General features: G+C 50.9%; 1 protein-coding gene across 1 annotated transcript; it reads right to left on the bottom strand.

Annotated features, from left to right (window-relative positions):
• Positions 1 to 16,834: 16,834 nt before the first annotated feature.
• On the bottom strand, positions 16,835 to 17,761 carry LOC147972278 (uncharacterized). The gene is made up of 2 exons (XM_087523012.1): positions 17,719 to 17,761; positions 16,835 to 17,622 (listed from the first exon to the last, which is right to left on the bottom strand). Exons 1-2 carry the CDS (start codon positions 17,759 to 17,761, stop codon positions 16,835 to 16,837), a joined length of 831 nt encoding a protein of 276 aa, XP_087379138.1.
• Positions 17,762 to 17,982: the final 221 nt, after the last annotated feature.

Raw genomic sequence — 17,982 nt, 5'->3', positions numbered from 1 at the left:
TTGCAGGAGCCAGTTTTCAAACCGGGTTACATTATTCAAATATTTAATAGCCAAACATGGCTGGGTTTTCATTATGGTTATCATAACCAGTATTGAATGATTTAGGTTTTCAAAGACGCTTTAGAGAAATGGATACTATTTCCTCATCCAAAAATACTAGCTTACAACAAGCACCACTGCAGGATGCTGCTAATGCAAGACTATGATCAGAGACCCTTCGACGAAACTGTGTGTGATGCAATAATCACAAACGGTGATGTAAAAAACCGTAAAAAAGACGCAAAACGTTTGTGATCACGGATGCATCAAACACGGTTCAAATTTTAGTTGCGTGTGCAATGAGGGGCATACGGTTCTGTTCAATGAACTGTTTGCGATGAGGCAGAAGAACAGAAACAGGCAGCTAGATGAAGGTGTGTGTGATATACAACATACATTTCACTTGGATGAACTGTTTATGATGAGGCAACACAAAAGAAACGGTCAGCCAATTCAATGTGTGTGCTATATATGGCATACGGTTTACTTGGATGAACTGTTTGCGTTGAGCCAAGAGAACAGAAACAGTTCAATTTAACAAGATGTGTCACTACAGGATTCAGGCACTTTGCCATCTGCCACAACTGACAGCAAAGGCATGCCTGGCAGATGGCATAGGCCTTTGTCATCAGCCAGCAGATGGCCCCATGTCCGGCTAAACGAACTACGACAAAGGGCAGCGTTGATGTTTGCTTTAATAAAGCGGATAACAAAGAAGTTTGCCACCAGCCATCCAGGGGCAAGCAGACAGCAAAGGACATGGACGTTAGAGGGGTAGGGTGAGGTCCGTTAGGGGGTCAATGGCATGCTTTGCCATCTGCTGGCAGACAGCAAAGGTTCAAAGGTCTTTGGTGTTTGCCAGCAGATGGCAAAGTGTCCAAATAGGCCAGCCCAGGTGCCCCCCAGGTAGCTACAATGTGGCTTGCTATGTCTTCTGCTAGCAGACGATAAAGTGTCCAAATAGGCCAGCCCAATGCCCCCAGGTTGCATAGGTAGCTGCCACGTGGCAGCTTTGCCGTCTCCCAACGGATGGCAAACCTCTTTACCGCCAGCTGGCAGACGACAAAGTACATGTATTGCCCTGCTAATTATGTTTTTTCTTAAATTCAATAAATTTCACAGATATATATATATTCATTTTAAAATACTTTCAACAAGCATACATATCCCTGCCATATGGATATGATCATCCAACACATATACATACCAAATCAAAAGTCCATATCCAACATATATATAGCCAACATATCCAACAATTAAGCCAAAATATCCAACAACAAACATACAATGGTTTCATCCATACATACATATATAGGTAGCAAGTTTCACATTGTTCATCCTACAAAATCAAACCAAAAAGGAAGGACAAGGCGAAGAGTAGACTCCATCAACGCAAGCTTTCATGATTTAAAGCAAATATGGAAATTGGGAAAGAAGAAAGTTAGAAAAAGAAGACTACAAGAAGAAGACAAGAAGAAGAAGAAGAAAAATAAGAAGAAGATGAAGAAGAAGAATAATTTTTCTTCTCTTTCATTTTCTCCTCTTGTTTATCTTCTTCTTCTAACTAAGGTAACCTAGGTAATTATGCCATTTTGAGCTTACTAAGCATATTAAGTCATTTTGGAGGAAAAATGCTAAGTGTAGGTCATTTTAGAGCTAACCTAGGCAAATAGATCATTTTGGACAAGTACATGTCATTTTGGAGGTAACCAATATGCTTTTTTTTTGACTTGAGTATGCTAAGTATGTCATAAACGAACTAAATGAGCTAATTATACGTCATTATTGAGCTAACCTAGGTAGTTACGCCATTTTTGAGCTAACTATGCATATTAAGTCATTTTCCAGGAAAAATGGTAATTGTAGGTCATTTTATAGTTATCCTAGTTAAAATCGATCATTTTGGAGCTAAGTAAGGTTATTATGTCATTTTCGAGGAAAATAAGCGAAGTATATGATAGTTTGGAGCTAAATCTAGGTTATTATGCCATTTTTTTTTCCTAAGTAAGTTAATTATGTCATAAATGAACTTGCTAAGCTAAGTATAGGTCATTATTGAGCTATCCTAGGTAGTTATGCCATTTTTAGCTAACTAAGCATATTAAGTCATTTTGGAGGAAGAAATGCTAAGTACATGTCATTTTATAGCTTATCCTAGGTAAAATAGGTCATTTTGGAGCTAAGTAAGGTTATTATGTCATTTTCGAGGAAATAAGCTAAGTATAGGTCATTTTGGAGCTAAATAGGACATTTCTTAAGCTAAGTATGCATTGGTTAAGCAAAACCTTGGGAAAACTTACCATCACCACGGAGGTGAAGGACCGGTCGTGCTAGTGGCAGACGGAGAAGGATTGGTCGATGCTTGTTGGGAGGCATGTTGCAACAAAGATCATTTGCAATGTCATAGCATGATGCAACTCAAATGTGAATACTAGTAAGTAATGACCAATCAAATGAAACTCACCATGGTCACCGGAGCAATCTGGGCATCCGCGGAGGGGTCTGACCGTTGATCTGGCACAAGGACTGCACATTTGGTTTTCACAAGTCAGTCATATTAGTTAGTAATGAAGTGAACATTACGCGCATGATTTGGCTAATATGCAGGAGAAACTTACCACGAGGAGCTCGTATAGGGCCCGGTGAGACGCGTCATTCCGGTTCCTCTCCTCGTCCAACATCCTAGTCGTCCTCTCCTCCATGTCCCTCTCCCTCTCCGCCGGCTGCCTGTTTGCCTCTGCTAGAAGCTCCTGGGCCCTAGCCTCGATTGCGAGCTCCATTGGCCCTAGACGAGGCCTTATCTCAGGATCGGATCTCAGGATCGGAGCTCCAGGAGAGTGCTAGGACAACGTATCAGTCCATCCCCAAAGGCTATCGAGCCATGCGACCACCTGCCACTAGATATCATCACCAGCTCTAGATCAAAAGGACTCATGCTCGGGTTAAAGTCCTCACCTTTCCTCGCCTTCCCCTCAGATCTGTACTTAACGAGCTTGTGGTGCGAGGAGATGTTGGTGAAGCTCTCTGCATGATAGAGGTCAGACTCAGAGAATGCCTTGGCCTACTTTTACGGGGCAGTATGGGCCATGGCATAGAGGTCGAACACCCCTGGCACCTCCTTCTTGTTGTGTTACACCTAAAAGAAAGGAACAAAATATTAGTTAAGGGCTCAAGCTTGCATGAAGAATGAAATTTCATGAATCATGAAGCAAACCACATACCCAGTTATCCTCGTACTCAAACATGTTGGAGCTCCCTTGATGGTGTGGCACACCAAGCATTTGGGCACGCTTATCCTTGGCCTTGTTGTGGATGGCTAGCCATTGGGGAGAGCACCACTCATACACCAACGCCTCCCAACAATCCATCCTATCTACACACCATCTCAGGGGCAGCTAAGTTAGTCAAGAGAGTTTCAGCGCTATACCTATGAATCAAATCAAGGAAACTAAGTTCAAAGCCTTAAGAATAGGTAATTACCTTCATGTACTTCTCCTTACTCAGAAACTTGCCGCGGTACTTCGTCTTGTACGTCTTAATACCAGTCGAGGAGAAGTAGTCCCGAACAGCCCGCACCCGAGCCTCGTGCCGTAAGTTCTGAAGTAGGCGCTTGCACTCGGCTTCGACAACCATAGCCTCAGCCTCCCCCTGTTCCTCAGGACACCTGTAGAATGTTTGCAATCAAACAAGTCAACACTAATTAGTACAATCACTAGGTATTATTGATTTTTAATTTTATAAAGGAGAAATTACCCAAAACGTCTGAATCACAATGTCGGCCACCGTCTCGCACAAGACACCATCGACCCTCCCCTCCGGTGGCGCCGTGGCAGCCAAGTACAGCTCCCAGCTCAGTGCTAGCTGTGAAACCTAACCCTCACCGAGCAATGTGACCCACCCCGGGAAGTTCTGCCGGCAAAGCACACCAAGGACCTGGTTGGGCCCGCGGACATCACATGCGTGTTTCCCACCCCTGCAATATGACAAGGCCAACACATTAATATTAATTTGAAAAAACATGAAGGAAAAGGATAAAAAGAGTAAATGCACTTACTTCTCCCCATTAGGCACAATCAACCACCTCTGCTCGCGGGTTGTCGGCACGGGTGGGAGCTTTGTACCACCACCCTGGTAGACCTTGCCCCCCTCAACCAGCTCGCCCTCGCTATAGCTATCATTAGAAAAGCTGTCCGCGCCACCATCAGCATGGCCACTAGCCTCCGGAGTCTCGTGGGACGAAGACTCTATAGGACCAGAGTCTCGTGGGACAGAGATTCTGGGAATGGAGTCTCGTGGGGCGAAGGCTCGGTGACTTGAGGCTCGTCGGGCCAAGGCTCGTGGACTAGAGTACGAGATGTGTCCACGTCAGACGGGTTCACCTCACACAGATCAGTTCTGTGGTCGGGTGAATCAGCTGGGGGTGGCGGCGAGGATGGTGTAGCAGCCTTCTACCTCTCCCGCTGCCACGTCCACCTCTAGCACCCCTCTTCGTCCTCACCCGACCTCTCTCGGTGGTGTCTGCATACTGTCTAGCTGCGCTCTCCGGAGGTGCTGGGGTGGAATGGAAGCACCCCTCCCAGCACGTGCCGAGGAAGGAGGCTCGGTGCGCTCTCGACCTGCGCCCACCATCTGCCAACACCTGCAATGACAAAGAATAAATGAAATTAGTACAACATAAGTAATTTGAATATCTAACATGAATAATATGTATATAATTTAAGTGTATCATCATCATGAACATAATAAAAAAATTAATACCTAATAACATGAAGTAATTAATAATATATATATATATATATGTACATAATAATAATTTAATACTTGACCTTACTAATGTTACTCTTCATCATTTATATATGTTCTGGGATCAATAAATGCATCATCATCATCACTATGAGAAATGACGTGATCATCATCATCATCATCATCAGTAAATGCATCAACATGTGGAAGGCCTCCTTTATGTAATAGGTCAAGCATTGACCTATCATCCGCAACAGTAACCTCTTCTTGTTCCGGCTCAGGGGTGAAGTCGGATTGACTGTCGCTGTCTACTTCAATGTTCCGGGTTGAAGTAGAGCGGTTCTTGAAACGTTTTTTGGAAACACGTGTTTCTTGGAAGAATTCTCCTTCATATGTGTCTGGGTTAATGTGAGGTTCATAATCCTCTTCATTGGGGGAGGTGGTCTAACATGTGGAGGCACTTCATAAACGACATCCCAACCATTAAGATTTGGATCACTTTGACATGCCCATGGTAGATAGAAAACTTGGGTTGCCTGTTGAGCCATAATATAGACACCGGGAACATCCAAATGAGTGCTTTGTTTGATTTCGACTATCCGTATATGTTCATGAGTCCTTCTAGTCTCCTTCGGCTGGAGCCAATAACATTTGAAGACTATGGTGTTTGGTGGGTTTGCATCATAGAATTGATGTCGATAAATTGCTTCAACTCTTCCATAATACTCAGTATCTACTTCGCCGATAGCAGAGACACAACAATTTGTAGACTTTCAGTCGACCATAGATAGCTCTTTGCCATATGTATGAAAGCGATACCCATTGATGTCGTGTTTGTCAAATGAATAGACCTTAAAGTCAAAACCATTAGCGACTTGTCTCAATTTGGCGTCCATCAACTCTGAATTAGCCTATAAGTTTAAAACTAAAGTATCGCTGCATTAGGAGAAAATTAGAAAAATAAATGAAATGTTCTAATGGAAATTACCGTTTGTTTGAACAAAGAGATGAAACTGGGATAGCCGCCTCCAGGCTTTGCCAGAAGCTGATACTCTTCGACGGAATACTTTTGGATCACCGCTCCATACGAGAATTTGGCGACGTATTGGCTGTATAAAATATCTGGGAATAAGAGAAATTCAAAGGAATTAGAAGTTGCAAAACAATGTATCGAGAACTTACTCGATGTACGACTGCACTTCTGTTAGGTTGTTGAAGATATACAACGAAACGGTCTGCCATTGTTCGACATCCAACGATAAGGAATTAGAAGCAATGACTGCTACAAGATTCCATTTGAATACGATAAGGTTGGATCCACCCTTTTAGGCTCGCCAGCATTGTACCGGGGCTTCGGATTATGCAAATGACAATTTTTAGCTTCGTAGTGTGCTGTCACGAAGTTTGCCGCCTCCTTAGTAATGAATGCCTCGGCTATCGATGCTTGAACTCTACGTTTATTTTTACATTTTTCTTGAAGTGTCTTCTACATCCTCCCAGTTGCGTAGCACCAACGATTTTGCACGCCCCCCAATCTTGCCTCGGTCGGGAGATGCAAAATCAAGTGCTGCATTGGATTAAAGAAGCCCAATGGAAAGATCTTCTCTAACTGGCAGATCAACTTTGACGCCAACTCTTCCATTTCTTCTAGAAGGCCAGGCGATAGTTCTTTCGCACAAAGAACACGGAAGAAATAGCTCAGCTCTTCCAGTACTAGCCGTTCATCCTCAGGGATGAAGCCACACAACATCACCGGCATTACTCGCTCAATCCATATTTGCCAATAATAACTCTTGAGACCAAATATTTTCAATTTTTCAAGATTCGCTCCCCTCTTTAGATTTGCTGCATACCCATCAAGGAACATCACTGCATTTTCACCCACAAGATAATTTCCCTCATAGCTGGCCTTCCAAGATTGAACCATGCCTTTGGTGTTGTTCAGTTCTTATTTCCTTTCGGTTCTTGCCTGATTTGTAATGGTCTATCACATAGAGCCTCCTGATCGACTCTAGCCTTAGTATTATCCGTTGACTTCCCTCTATGCTGAACAATGTACCAAAAAGTGCCTTAGCGATATTGTTTTCAGTGTGCATCACGTCAATGTTCTGTGGGCAAAGGAGGTCTTTGAAGTCAGCTAGATCCCACAAGCATGTATTGTGTGTCCAGGCGTGTTTTGAATTATACCCCTTGAAATACCCAGAATGCTCAAGATCTGTCTCGAGAGCATTTAACTAATCCAGGGTCTGTTGGCCTGTTAACGCAGGTGGTGCAGAGTTTTTGACAACTCTACCTTTGATGAAGTTCTTCTTGTCTTTCCTGAACTTATGGCAAGGATCCAAACTATCTATGCAAGTTGAAGCAAGAAATCTTGCGACCGGCCTGAAGCTAACAAAACTCAAGAGTCGCCTTGCATGAGGGTCACATGAACCTTCCATGCACACACCAACCAACAAATAGTGCATACGCCAGCAAGTCATGCATTGAGTACATGTACCAGACACGCATTATGAAGTTCTATTTGCGATGAAACAACTGCATATTTAAAACCACTAGATCAACACAAATATGATGTTTTTATAACAAAATAACTCATACTTCACAGATATATGACCCCGTCGGCCTCTGGAAGGACGAAGAGCACCTTTTCAATCAATAGGAGGCCGAAGAGGTGTCGGGGTTGTCGTGTCGGGGTTGGGGGTCCCGTGTGATACGTCCATTTTGCATCATGTTTTCTTACGGATATTTATGATCTTTTCATGCATAATAATGCTTTTTGAAGTAATTCTAAGGCCTTTTCTCTCATAATATGCAAGGTACACACAAAGAGGGAGAATTCCGGTAGCTGGAAATATGGACCTGGAAAAGCTACGTCAGGCTACCTATTCTGCACAACTCCAAACGAGACGAAACTTTATGGAGATTTTTTATGGAATATATGAGGAATATTGTAGCCAATAAGTACCAGAGGGGGCCTACCAGGTGGGCACAATAGACCTGGGCGCGCTAGGGAGCCCATGCGCGCCCTGGTGGGTTGTGCTAACCCAGGCCCACCTCTGGTGCCCATCTTCTGATATATATATATATAAAAGTCATTTTGACCTAGAAAAAGAAGGGGTGGACTTTCGGGACGGATTGCCGCGGTCTCGAGGCGGAACTTGGGCAGGAGCACTTTTGCCCTCTAGTGAAGCGATTCCGCCAGGGGAACTTCCCTCCCGGAGGGGGAAATCATCGTCATCATCATCACCAACAACTCTCCCATCTTGGGGAGGGCAATCTCCATTAACATCTTCAACAACACCATCTCATTTAAAACCCTAGTTCATCTCGTGTGTTCAATCTTTGTACCAGAACTATATTGGTGCTTGTGGGTGACTAGTAGTGTTGATTACATCTTGTAGTTGATTACTATATGGTTTATTTGGTTGAAGATTATATGTTCAAATCCATTATGCTATTTAATACCCCTCTGATCTTGAGCATGTTTATAACTTGTGAGTAGTTACTTTAGTTCTTGAGGTCACGGGAGAAATCATGTTGCAAGTAATCATGTGAACTTGATATGTGTTCGATATTTTGATAGTATGTATGTTGTGACTCCCTTAGTGGTGTCATGTGAACATTGAATACATGACACCTCACCATATTTTGGTCTAAGGGAATGCATTGTGGAGTAGTTATTAGATGATGGGTTGCGAGAGTGACAGAAGCCCCTTGTTGAAATTTACTGTCACTTGTTACTATGGAAAACAATCCTTTGAGGGGTTTGTTCAGGGTATCTTCACCTCGACTGGAACCACAATTAGCTACCCCTCAACCTACTCCACCTACTGAAAATATTGAATATGAAATTCCATTGGTATAAATAGAACAACTGCTAGCTAATCCTTTTGCAAGAGAAGCCGGCCTTGGGGAGTCGGCCCACGACTCCAGCAAAACCCCATGTCCTCATCAAGAGGGACATGACAGGGGAGTGGCTACAGTGAAGACTGCTCCCACCCCTTTCCAAAGGCAAGCATGATCACAGTACGCCATACCCGCGGAGATCTCCGTGTGGCGTGGCACTGTCGCCATGCTGGCCCTGACATCAGCACCGGTGGACCGAATCCTGAGCCCACGACGGCTTGTATATACGACCTTTGGGCGGCGGGTCCCACCGGCCAGCGGGATCCCAGAAGACGGCAAGTGCGCCACAAGTCGGACCCGTCGGGAGTCGGCCCCCGAGAGTCGGCCGGCTCCTCCCCCGGGGCCCACGCGCCATTTACCAGATGTGATGGAGAGTGGCAATAGTGATCGCCCGCCAGGCGGCGGGGCTGTTGCCACGACTCCATGACGAAGCTCGCGTCATTAGAAGCACGGCTACAGTAATCAGCAGCCGGCAAGACCCGCCCGCGGCGGACGCGGCCTGTCGGCTCCGTACCTAGCCAGTCGGCGGGCTCCAGCAGTCGGCGGAGAAGACGGAGGCCGAAGGCACTGACGGCTGGGCCCGTGTCCAGCCGAATTACCATTGTACCCCTGGGGGGTAGGCCTATATAAACCCCCCAGGGCATCCATGCAAAGGGTTGGAATCCATTAGCTCTAGACCAGATCATATAGGAGGGAGAGGGCTAGCCTTGCCCTCTCCTACCTCTAGAAAACACCTCAAGGAGCAATCATGTAAACACTTTGCCATAGTGATCATGCGGAGACCCCGTAGAGCAGCAGTAGGGGTATTATCTCCCCGGAGAGCCCTGAAGCTGGGTAAGATTCGCCGGCGTGCCTGTCTACGCCTCATCCCATTTCCAGGCACCGGCGACGTTCTACTCGCCCCCACCATGATAAGCCATCCTTTGCATATGTCGCACCCAACCCCCGACATTTGGCGCCCACCGTGGGGCCTGGTGCGCCGTCGTCCGGAGACCTGTTCTAGACGGGAACCCTTTTCCTCCCTGGTGAGCGCAGCCAGCCAGGCACGCCAGACGGAATCAGTGCTGATGCGCTGCACGACGTTGAGATTGCCCTAGCAGCTAGCCGCCTCGCCGAACTTGTCGGCGAGGTTCACATCTCCGACGAACCTGCATCTGACGCAGGCACGGGCGGCTCCGAGAGGCTCCTCGCGGGCCTCCTCGATCAACTCCGCCTCTCCGGCGAGCCTGCCATGGACTTGGAGTCTGTAGGCTCCACCAACCCGATGCTGGTCGACTCCGACACCGCGTCGCTCGACGCATTCCCCACTAATGTGGTGGTCTGCGAGGAACCTCTCCCTCGCGCGGAGAGCGACGGAAGCACCGTCACGGAGGTGCTCGTCATTAGTCATGACGAGCTCCCCGGCGGAGGAGCGCATGATCCGCTTGGCGCGGCGCTACAAGACCTGACTGCGCCCATTCCGGAAGACGCTGACGCTGAGACGTTGGAGGCGCGCCGCCTTTAGCTCATCGAAGGCGCGAAGAAGCTGGCTAGCATGAGATGCTTGTCAGAAGCCTACCAGCGGGAGATGGATCGCGCTGTTGGCGGCTCGCCAGCCCCAGCTGGGCCCAGCCACCTCGGTGCGGTCCAGCAGCGTGGCGTAGCCATCGCCAACCTGTTCGGGGAAAGTCGCCCTGTTTACGCCACGCTTGCGGAGAACATTTGAGCCGCTCAGGCGGCGGCGAACGAGCTGGAAAATTTCGAGGGCGAAGAGCGCCGCCTGATGATGGAGCGAGTCCAGCGGCTCCTTGACGCGGGTTCCGCCCAGAACGAGGTCGGCTGCCACACAGAGGCGCCACAATGGCAAAACGACGACCTTCGCCGAGACCAAGGCGTGACGTCTCGGACGCCGACTGGCGGCGCCCGAGGAAGAAAGGACAAGGATCCGACTGTCAGCCACAGTCGGAGTCACATTACCATAGAGCGCGACCGAGACGGCCGCCCGAGAGAAGTGGAACGACGGGACGACTATCCGCCTCCTCCTCCTCGCAAGGAGAGGCGAGTCTCCCCGCCGCCTTTTGATCATCCGACTCTTGGCGACCGCCTTGGCCGCCGAAAGGGAGTCGGGGAAACGACACCCGCCACCGGATCGACCGGCTTCACCGATCCCTGGCGCTGGAAGAGGAAGACGAGTTGGGTCCGCCTTGTTTCAGGCCCCGCATTCGAGACAAGCCCTTTCCCAAAGGGTTCACGCTCCCAAGAGACACGCCCAAGTACACCGGCTCCGTGAAGCCGGAAGACTGGCTAGTCGACTACTCCACGACTGTCAGCATAGCGAACGACAACAGGCGTGTCGCCGTAAAATACGTTCCGCTCATGCTCCAGGGCACGGCCCGGACATGGCTGAACAGCCTGAAGCCCCGCAGCATCAACAGCTGGGTCGACTTCACCGAAGCATTCGTCCGCAACTTCACGAGCACATACAAGCGTCCTCCCAAGCCTCGTCAGCTCTCCTTGTGCATGCAAGGTCCCGACGAGTCGACTCGCGACTACTCACGCGTTGGGCCGAGCTTCGGAACTCCTGCGAGGACGTGCACGAGGTGCAGGCTATCGAGTACTTCACCGCGGCACCCTCCTCAAGCACAAGCTCCTCTATGACGAGCCAGAAACCCTCGACGAGCTGCTGATCATAGCAGACAAGTACGCCACGGCCGACTCCTCCATGAAGGCGGAGATTCAAGTTAGCGCAACTGGCAAAGTGGCCCCTCAAGCTCCAAGAACTCCGGCGGGAGACGCCAGTCGGCGACAATAGCAGAGCGACCACAAGCGCAAGGCCCTGCAGCCGGCTTCCAGCAGCTGGCAGGTCACGACAGTTGAAGCCCAGCAGCCGGATGGGCAGCCTCCGCCCAAGCGACAGAAAGGCGGCAAGCCCAACTGGTTGCCGGCCTTCTCCTACGAGCAGACTTTGGATGGACCTTGCAAGTTCCATAGCGGCGCGAAGAAGTTGAATCACAACACCCGGAAGTGCCACTGGCTCACCAGGATCGCCAAGGGACACAGCCTCCTACCGCCCCCCCGCCTGCTGGGCAGCCGCCTCCGCCTCCGCCCCAGCAGCCGGCTGTCAGACCAGTCGGCGCAGTACAAGACGAATACCCCGAAGAACACGGAGCCTACGTGGTATTTACCAGTATGGCTGATGATCGACGCAGCATGCGGCTGCAGCGACAAGAGGTGAACGCAGTAGCATCAGAGACGCCAGAGTTCATGCACTAGTCCGAGAAGCCTATCAGTTGAAGTGCTGATCACCCAGAGGTGATGCCGAGTCCGGGCTCCTATGCCTTGGTCTTGGATGCCACCTTTGCCACGGATAGACGAGCCGCGCGTTTCTCATGAGTTCTGATAGACGGAGGCAGCAGCATCAACATCCTGTACAAAGACACCATGGAGAAATTAGGAATCAAGCAAAGACAGCTTCGGAACAGCCAGACTGTGTTCCACGGCATTGTTCCTAGGCTTTCCTGCTCACCAATCGGCAAGATCCTGATGGACGTCCTCTTTGGAGACAAGGAGCACTTTCGCCGAGAGTCAGTTTGGTTTGAGGTGGTGGACCTCGAGAGCCCATACCATGCACTACTTGGCCGACCCGCCCTGGCCAAGTTCCTAGCGGTCCCCCACTACGCCTACCTCAAAATGAAGATGCCCAGCTCCAGGGGAATTCTGACCGTAGCCGGCGACTACCGGAAGTCATCTTCCTATGCGACTAAGAGCAGTCGGCTAGCCGAGTCCCTGGTGATCGCAGCCGAGAAGCGGCTCCTGGAACGGGTTGTGGCGATGGCCAGCAAGCAGCCAGAGGTGTCGCCCAACCCAAAGAGTCGGAGGCTGAGGGTTCGTTCAAGCCGGCCAAGGAGACAAAGAAGATACCCTTGGATCCGGAGTATCCAGAATGGTACGCTGTCGTAGGAGCAAACCTCGACAGCAAATAGGAAGGTGAGCTCGTCGATTTCCTGCGTGAGAATCGGGACATCTTCGCATGGTCCCCGAAAGACATGCCAGGTGTACCGACGGAATTCGCCGAGCACAAGTTACATGTTCGATCTGATGCAAAGCCGGTCAGGCAGCCCCTGCACCGCCTATCAGAAGTGAAGAGAAGAGTTGTCGGAGAAGAGATAGCCTGACTCCTGGCAACCGGCTTCATTATGGAAGTATTCTTTCCAGAGTGGCTAGCCAACCCTGTCCTGGTACTGAAGAAGAACAAGCAGTGGAGAATGTGTATTGACTACACGAGCCTCAACAAAGCCTGCCCCAAGGACCCATTTGCTCTGCCAAGAATTGATCAGGTGATAGACTCCACCGCCGGATGCGAGCTGTTGAGCTTTTTGGATGCATATTCAGGATATCACCAGATCAAGCTGAACCCAGCTGACAGACTGAAGACCGCCTTCATCACGCCGTTTGGAGCCTTCTGCTACCTCACCGTGACGTTCGGCTTGAGGAATGCTGGCGCCACCTTCCAATGTTGCATGCAGAAGTGCCTCCTCAAGCAGCTCGGCAGGAACGCCCACGTCTATGTGGATGATGTGGTGGTGAAGACGGAAAAGCGTGGAACACTGCTGGAAGACCTCAAGGAGACCTTTGAGAACCTACACCGATTCCAGATCAAGCTCAACCCCGAGAAGTGCGTCTTTGGAGTACCACCCGGCCAGCTCCTTGGCTTCCTGGTCTCCGAACGCGGCATAGAATGCAACCCTATAAAGATCAAGGCCATTGAGAGGATGGAGGTACCCAGCCGACTGCTGGATGTGTAAAAGTTCACCGGCTGCTTGGCATCCATCAGCCGATTCATCAGTCGGCTGGGCGAGAAAGCTCTCCCCTTATACCAACTCATGAAGAAGACCAGTTTTTTCGAGTGGAACCACAAGGCGGACGAAGCTTTTCTCCAGCTAAAGAAGATGCTGACTACTCCACCCGTTCTGGCGGCTCGGACTCCTAAGGAACCTATGCTCCTGTACATCGCCGCCACCAACCGGGTAGTCAGCACGGTCATTTTAGTGGAACGCAAGGAGGATGTCAAGGCACTACCTGTCCAGAGACCTGTATATTACCTGAGCGAAGTACTGTCGGCCTCCAAGCAGAACTACCCCAACTACCAGAAGATGTGCTATGGCGTACACTTTACCACCAAGAAATTGAAGCCCTACTTTCAAGAGCACCCAATCACTGTGGTCTGCACGGCTCCACTTGCCGAGATCATCGGAAGCCGAGATGCTTCTGGCCGAGTGGCCAAGTGGGCCATAGAGCTGGCTCCATACACCATCCACTACCAGCCCCGCACCGCCATCAAGTCACAAGCACTGGCCGACTTTCTCGTCGACTGCGCCGAGACCCAGTACCTACCTCCAGCGCCCGACTCCACCCATTGGCGGATGTATTTCGACGGCTCCAAGATGCGCACCGGCTTGGGAGACGGCGTCGTCCTCACTTCCCCTAACGGGGACAAGCTCAAATACGCACTGAAAATCCATTTTGCCGCCTCCAACAACGTCGCCGAGTACGAGGCGCTCATTCACAGGCTCCGGCTTGCCAAAGAACTTGGCATTCGCCGGATCCTATGTTATGGTGACTCGGACTTAGTGGTCCAACAGTCATCTGGCGACTGGGACGCCAAAGATGCAAACATGGGGAGTTACCGTTTCCTCGTGCAATAACTCAGTGGGTGTTTCGAGGGGTGCGAGTTCCTCCATGTGCCAAGAAATGACAATGACCAAGCAGACGACTTGGCACGAATCGGCTCTACCCGCCAAGCAATACCATCCGGCGTCGCCCTTCAACGCCTCCTCAAGCAGTCTGTCAAGCCTTCACCAGAATCAGACTCCATCTTCGTGCCGGATCCTCCCGAAGAAGTCGGATCCGACTCCGGAGCCTCGGCAGATGGTACGACGATTTTGGCAGATGGCTCCAAAGCCGCCACAGTCGAGGCCGGCCCAGGGACTGCAGTACCTGGCCCGGGGACTACGGCGGCGGGCTCGAAGACTCCAGAGCTCGGCCCAAGAGCTACGCCAGTCGGCCTGGGGACTTCATTAACCCAACAAGCAGTTGTTGACTCCAACCCGCCACCTCCCAGCCCAGCCGCCCTCGTCCAAGTCACAGTTCTGGCAGTCGAAGAAATAGCAGCACCCTCATGGGCCCAGCCCATCCTCAAATTCCTGGTGAGCAAAGAGCTGCCGACTGATGAGACCTCAGCTCGGCAAGTACAACGCCGAGCGGCAGCCTACACCATAGTCAACAGAGAGCTGGTCAGGCGCAACGTCACTGGTGTCTACCAGAGCTGCGTAGAGCCAAAGCAAGGCCAAGCATTTCTCAAAGACATCCATCAAGGCGAGTGTGGCCACCATGCGGCTTCAAGAGCACTCGTCGCCAAAGCCTTTCGACATGGTTTCTTCTGGCCGACTGCCTTAGAAGAGGCCAAGGAATTGGTCCAAAAATGCAAAGGGTGCCAGAAGTTCAGCTCCAAGCCGCACCAGCCGGCTTCGGCACTCAAGACCATCCCCATTGCCTGGCCTTTCGCAGTTTGGGGTCTAGACATGGTGGGACCATTCAAGACGGCACGAGGTGGCTTAACTCACTTACTCGTCGCAGTGGACAAGTTCACCAAGTGGATAGAAGCGACGCCAATCAAGAAACTGAACGGTCCGACTACCATGACTTTCATCTCAAACATCACAATTCGGTACGGCATACCACACAACATCATCACCGACAACGGCCAAATTTTGCCAAAGGCGCCTTGGCCCGTTTCTGCGCAACACAGGGCATCCAACTAGACCTAGCGTCCATCACCCATCCATAGTCAAACGGCCAGGTGGAGCGAGCAAACGGTCTCATCCTGTCCGGCATCAAGCCCCGACTGGTCGAGCCTCTGGAGCGGTCGGCTGGCTGCTAGCTCAATGAGTTGCCAGCCGTCCTCTAGAGTCTGCGCACGACTCCAAACAAGTCAACCATCTTCACGCCTTTCTTCCTTGTCTACGGTGCCAAAGCCATCATCCCAACGGACATAGAGTTCGACTCCCCGCGAGTCACCATGTACACCGAGGAGGAAGCAGAAGAAGCACGTCAAGACGGCGTCGATCTGCTGGAAGAGTGCCGGCTGTTGGCACTCAGCCGGTCCAGCATCTACCAGCAGAGCTTGCGCCGATACTACAACAGGAAGGTCAAGCCAAGATCTTTCCAAGAAGGCGACCTTTTGCTCCGGCTGATCCAGTGAACAGCCGGCCAGCACAAGCTGTCGGCACCTTGGGAAGGCCCTTTCATCATCAGCAAAGTGCTGTGCAACGACTCCTACTACCTGATTGACGCTCAGAAGCCCCGAGCACGCAAGAAGGACGACTCCGGCAAAGAGACAGAGCGGCCATGGAATGCAAATCTCCTCCGAAGATTTTTATAGTTGATGCAGTATGTACCACGCTACCTTTTGTATTAAAGTACCAAGACTTTAGGCCCCCCGAGACGAGCTCGGGGACTGCCCTCTTTTGTCTATATGATAAAAGTTATGCCTACGATTATGTTACTCTTTGATTGCCGCTGGGCACCGGGCTCGACAGGTCGGCCCGGGGACTTGCCGCCTTGCACTATAAAATGCTTCCTGCAGCCGGACAAGTAGTGTGTGACGCCTAAGCCGTCTCCTGTCAGAAGCCGCAACTCGCAGAGCGACTGTACGGTGGCAGGAGTAAGGAAGAATGGGCGTTCACATGAAAAATGGCTAAGGACTCAAAGCATAGAACATAGCTTAAAGCGGGCTTCCAGCCTTCCTTTTTTCTTTTCGCAAACCGATTATTAACCAGTCGGCTCACCGCCTTCTATCCAACTTGCTAAAAAAACTTTAAAACGGCTAAGTACTTGCCTTCCCAAAGTAGCCAAGCATTTGATCCAACGGCAGTCCGCAGAGCGGCTGTCCGACTGGCAAGACAGGCAACTAAGGGAAAGCGGAAAAGGAACAAGCCAAAAGAGCAATGAGCAAGAAAAGCTAGAATTCAGATAAATATTTACATAGCATAGGCCCTTGGCCGAATCTTCGAGCAAAAGTTCAAAATACACCCCGCGGGTGGAATTGTGCGAATTAACAAGTTCTTCAAGACTACTAAAGCAGATAAAATAAAGATAAGGCGGCAGCTTAGGAAGCGGCAGATGGATTCGGAGGGTCGGAGGAGGCGGCAGCGTCAGGCGTTGGGGCGGCCAGCTGGGCAGTCTCGGCTTGATCGCCACCGGCGGCAGTCGGCTCGGTCGCACGCGGCTTGTTGCTGGAGGCGCGGTCGAGCTGAGGCTGGCCGTCCGCTCCGTCTTCTAGTGCTTCTGTCTCGCCTCCGTCCTCCGCCTCGCCTTCCTCCTCGACGCTGGAGCCGATCACCTCCGCCGAGTCCTCGCCGTAGTCTGGGTTCATCCCAAACCACTCCGGCGGTACCTCCTCGCCGTCTTCAGACTGCTCGGGGACAAAGACGCTGGTGTCGGTGTACTCGGCGATCGCCGCGGCACGCTTGACGAGGGCGTCTTCTGCGGCTGCCAGCTCCGGCTGGGCCTCTGACCGGAGTGTCGCCAGCCGGTCTAGATCCAGCCCCAGATACCATGCCTTGACAAACTCCAAGGCCCGGCGCGCTCCAGCTCGGGCCGAGGAACCTTTCCAGGCCTCAAGACTACCAACCGCGACCTCTAGCCAGTCGGAAGTCAGGCTGGGGGTGCGCGGAGCCTGCATGTCTGGCCACAGGGCGGCAATCGCCTGGGCACCGACACGTTGAAGCCGACGCAGCATCGGGTGAGTCGGCCGAAGATGAGCCTCGATGCTCAGGATATGCTCATCAAGGGTTCGGGGAGCGTCGGCGGCGATCTCTGCACCTTCTGCCCTCCGACCTTCATGGTCAGCCTTGATGGCTTGGATGGCGTCCTGCGAGTGCCCAGGGAAGAAGTCTGCCAAGACGGAAGAAATGAAGAAGCAAGTCAAAAACCAGGAGTCGGCACGACTTATAATCTGCAGCTCGAAAAAAGAAAGTAAAAGAGACTCACCATCAACAATGTCTTCAATCTCATGGAAGTCGGAGGCCAGCATTGCCTCTCTGTCAGTCCATGAGGAGCGCTCGCTCACGAACTCGGCCAGGAGGGCGGTTTCCGCCTCTTCCGCCTCCTTCTGCGTCTTTGCAAGCAGCTCCCTTTGCTCTGCCAATTGAGTGGCCAGCAGATCGCGCTCTGTGGCGAGCTTGCTGCACTCCTCCCCCTTGGCGCGCAACGTGGAGTTGGCTTCGCTCAGCTGCTGTTGAAGAACAGCGTTGG

Source organism: Triticum urartu, chromosome 5A, assembly GCF_056163025.1.
Source record: "Triticum urartu cultivar PI428250 chromosome 5A, HENAU_Tu73, whole genome shotgun sequence".
Taxonomy (NCBI): domain Eukaryota; kingdom Viridiplantae; phylum Streptophyta; class Magnoliopsida; order Poales; family Poaceae; genus Triticum; species Triticum urartu.
This window is presented reverse-complemented; position numbering and strand designations above follow the sequence as displayed.

Excerpts from the sequence above, each read along its gene's own strand:
- LOC147972278 (XM_087523012.1), bottom strand. The coding sequence starts at position 17,761 with ATGCTGGCCTCCGACTTCCATGAGATTGAAGACATTGTTGATG. Across the intron at positions 17,623-17,718 it reads GATTGAAGACATTGTTGATG|ACTTCTTCCCTGGGCACTCG; the intron begins GTGAGTCTCTTT and ends CCGTCTTGGCAG.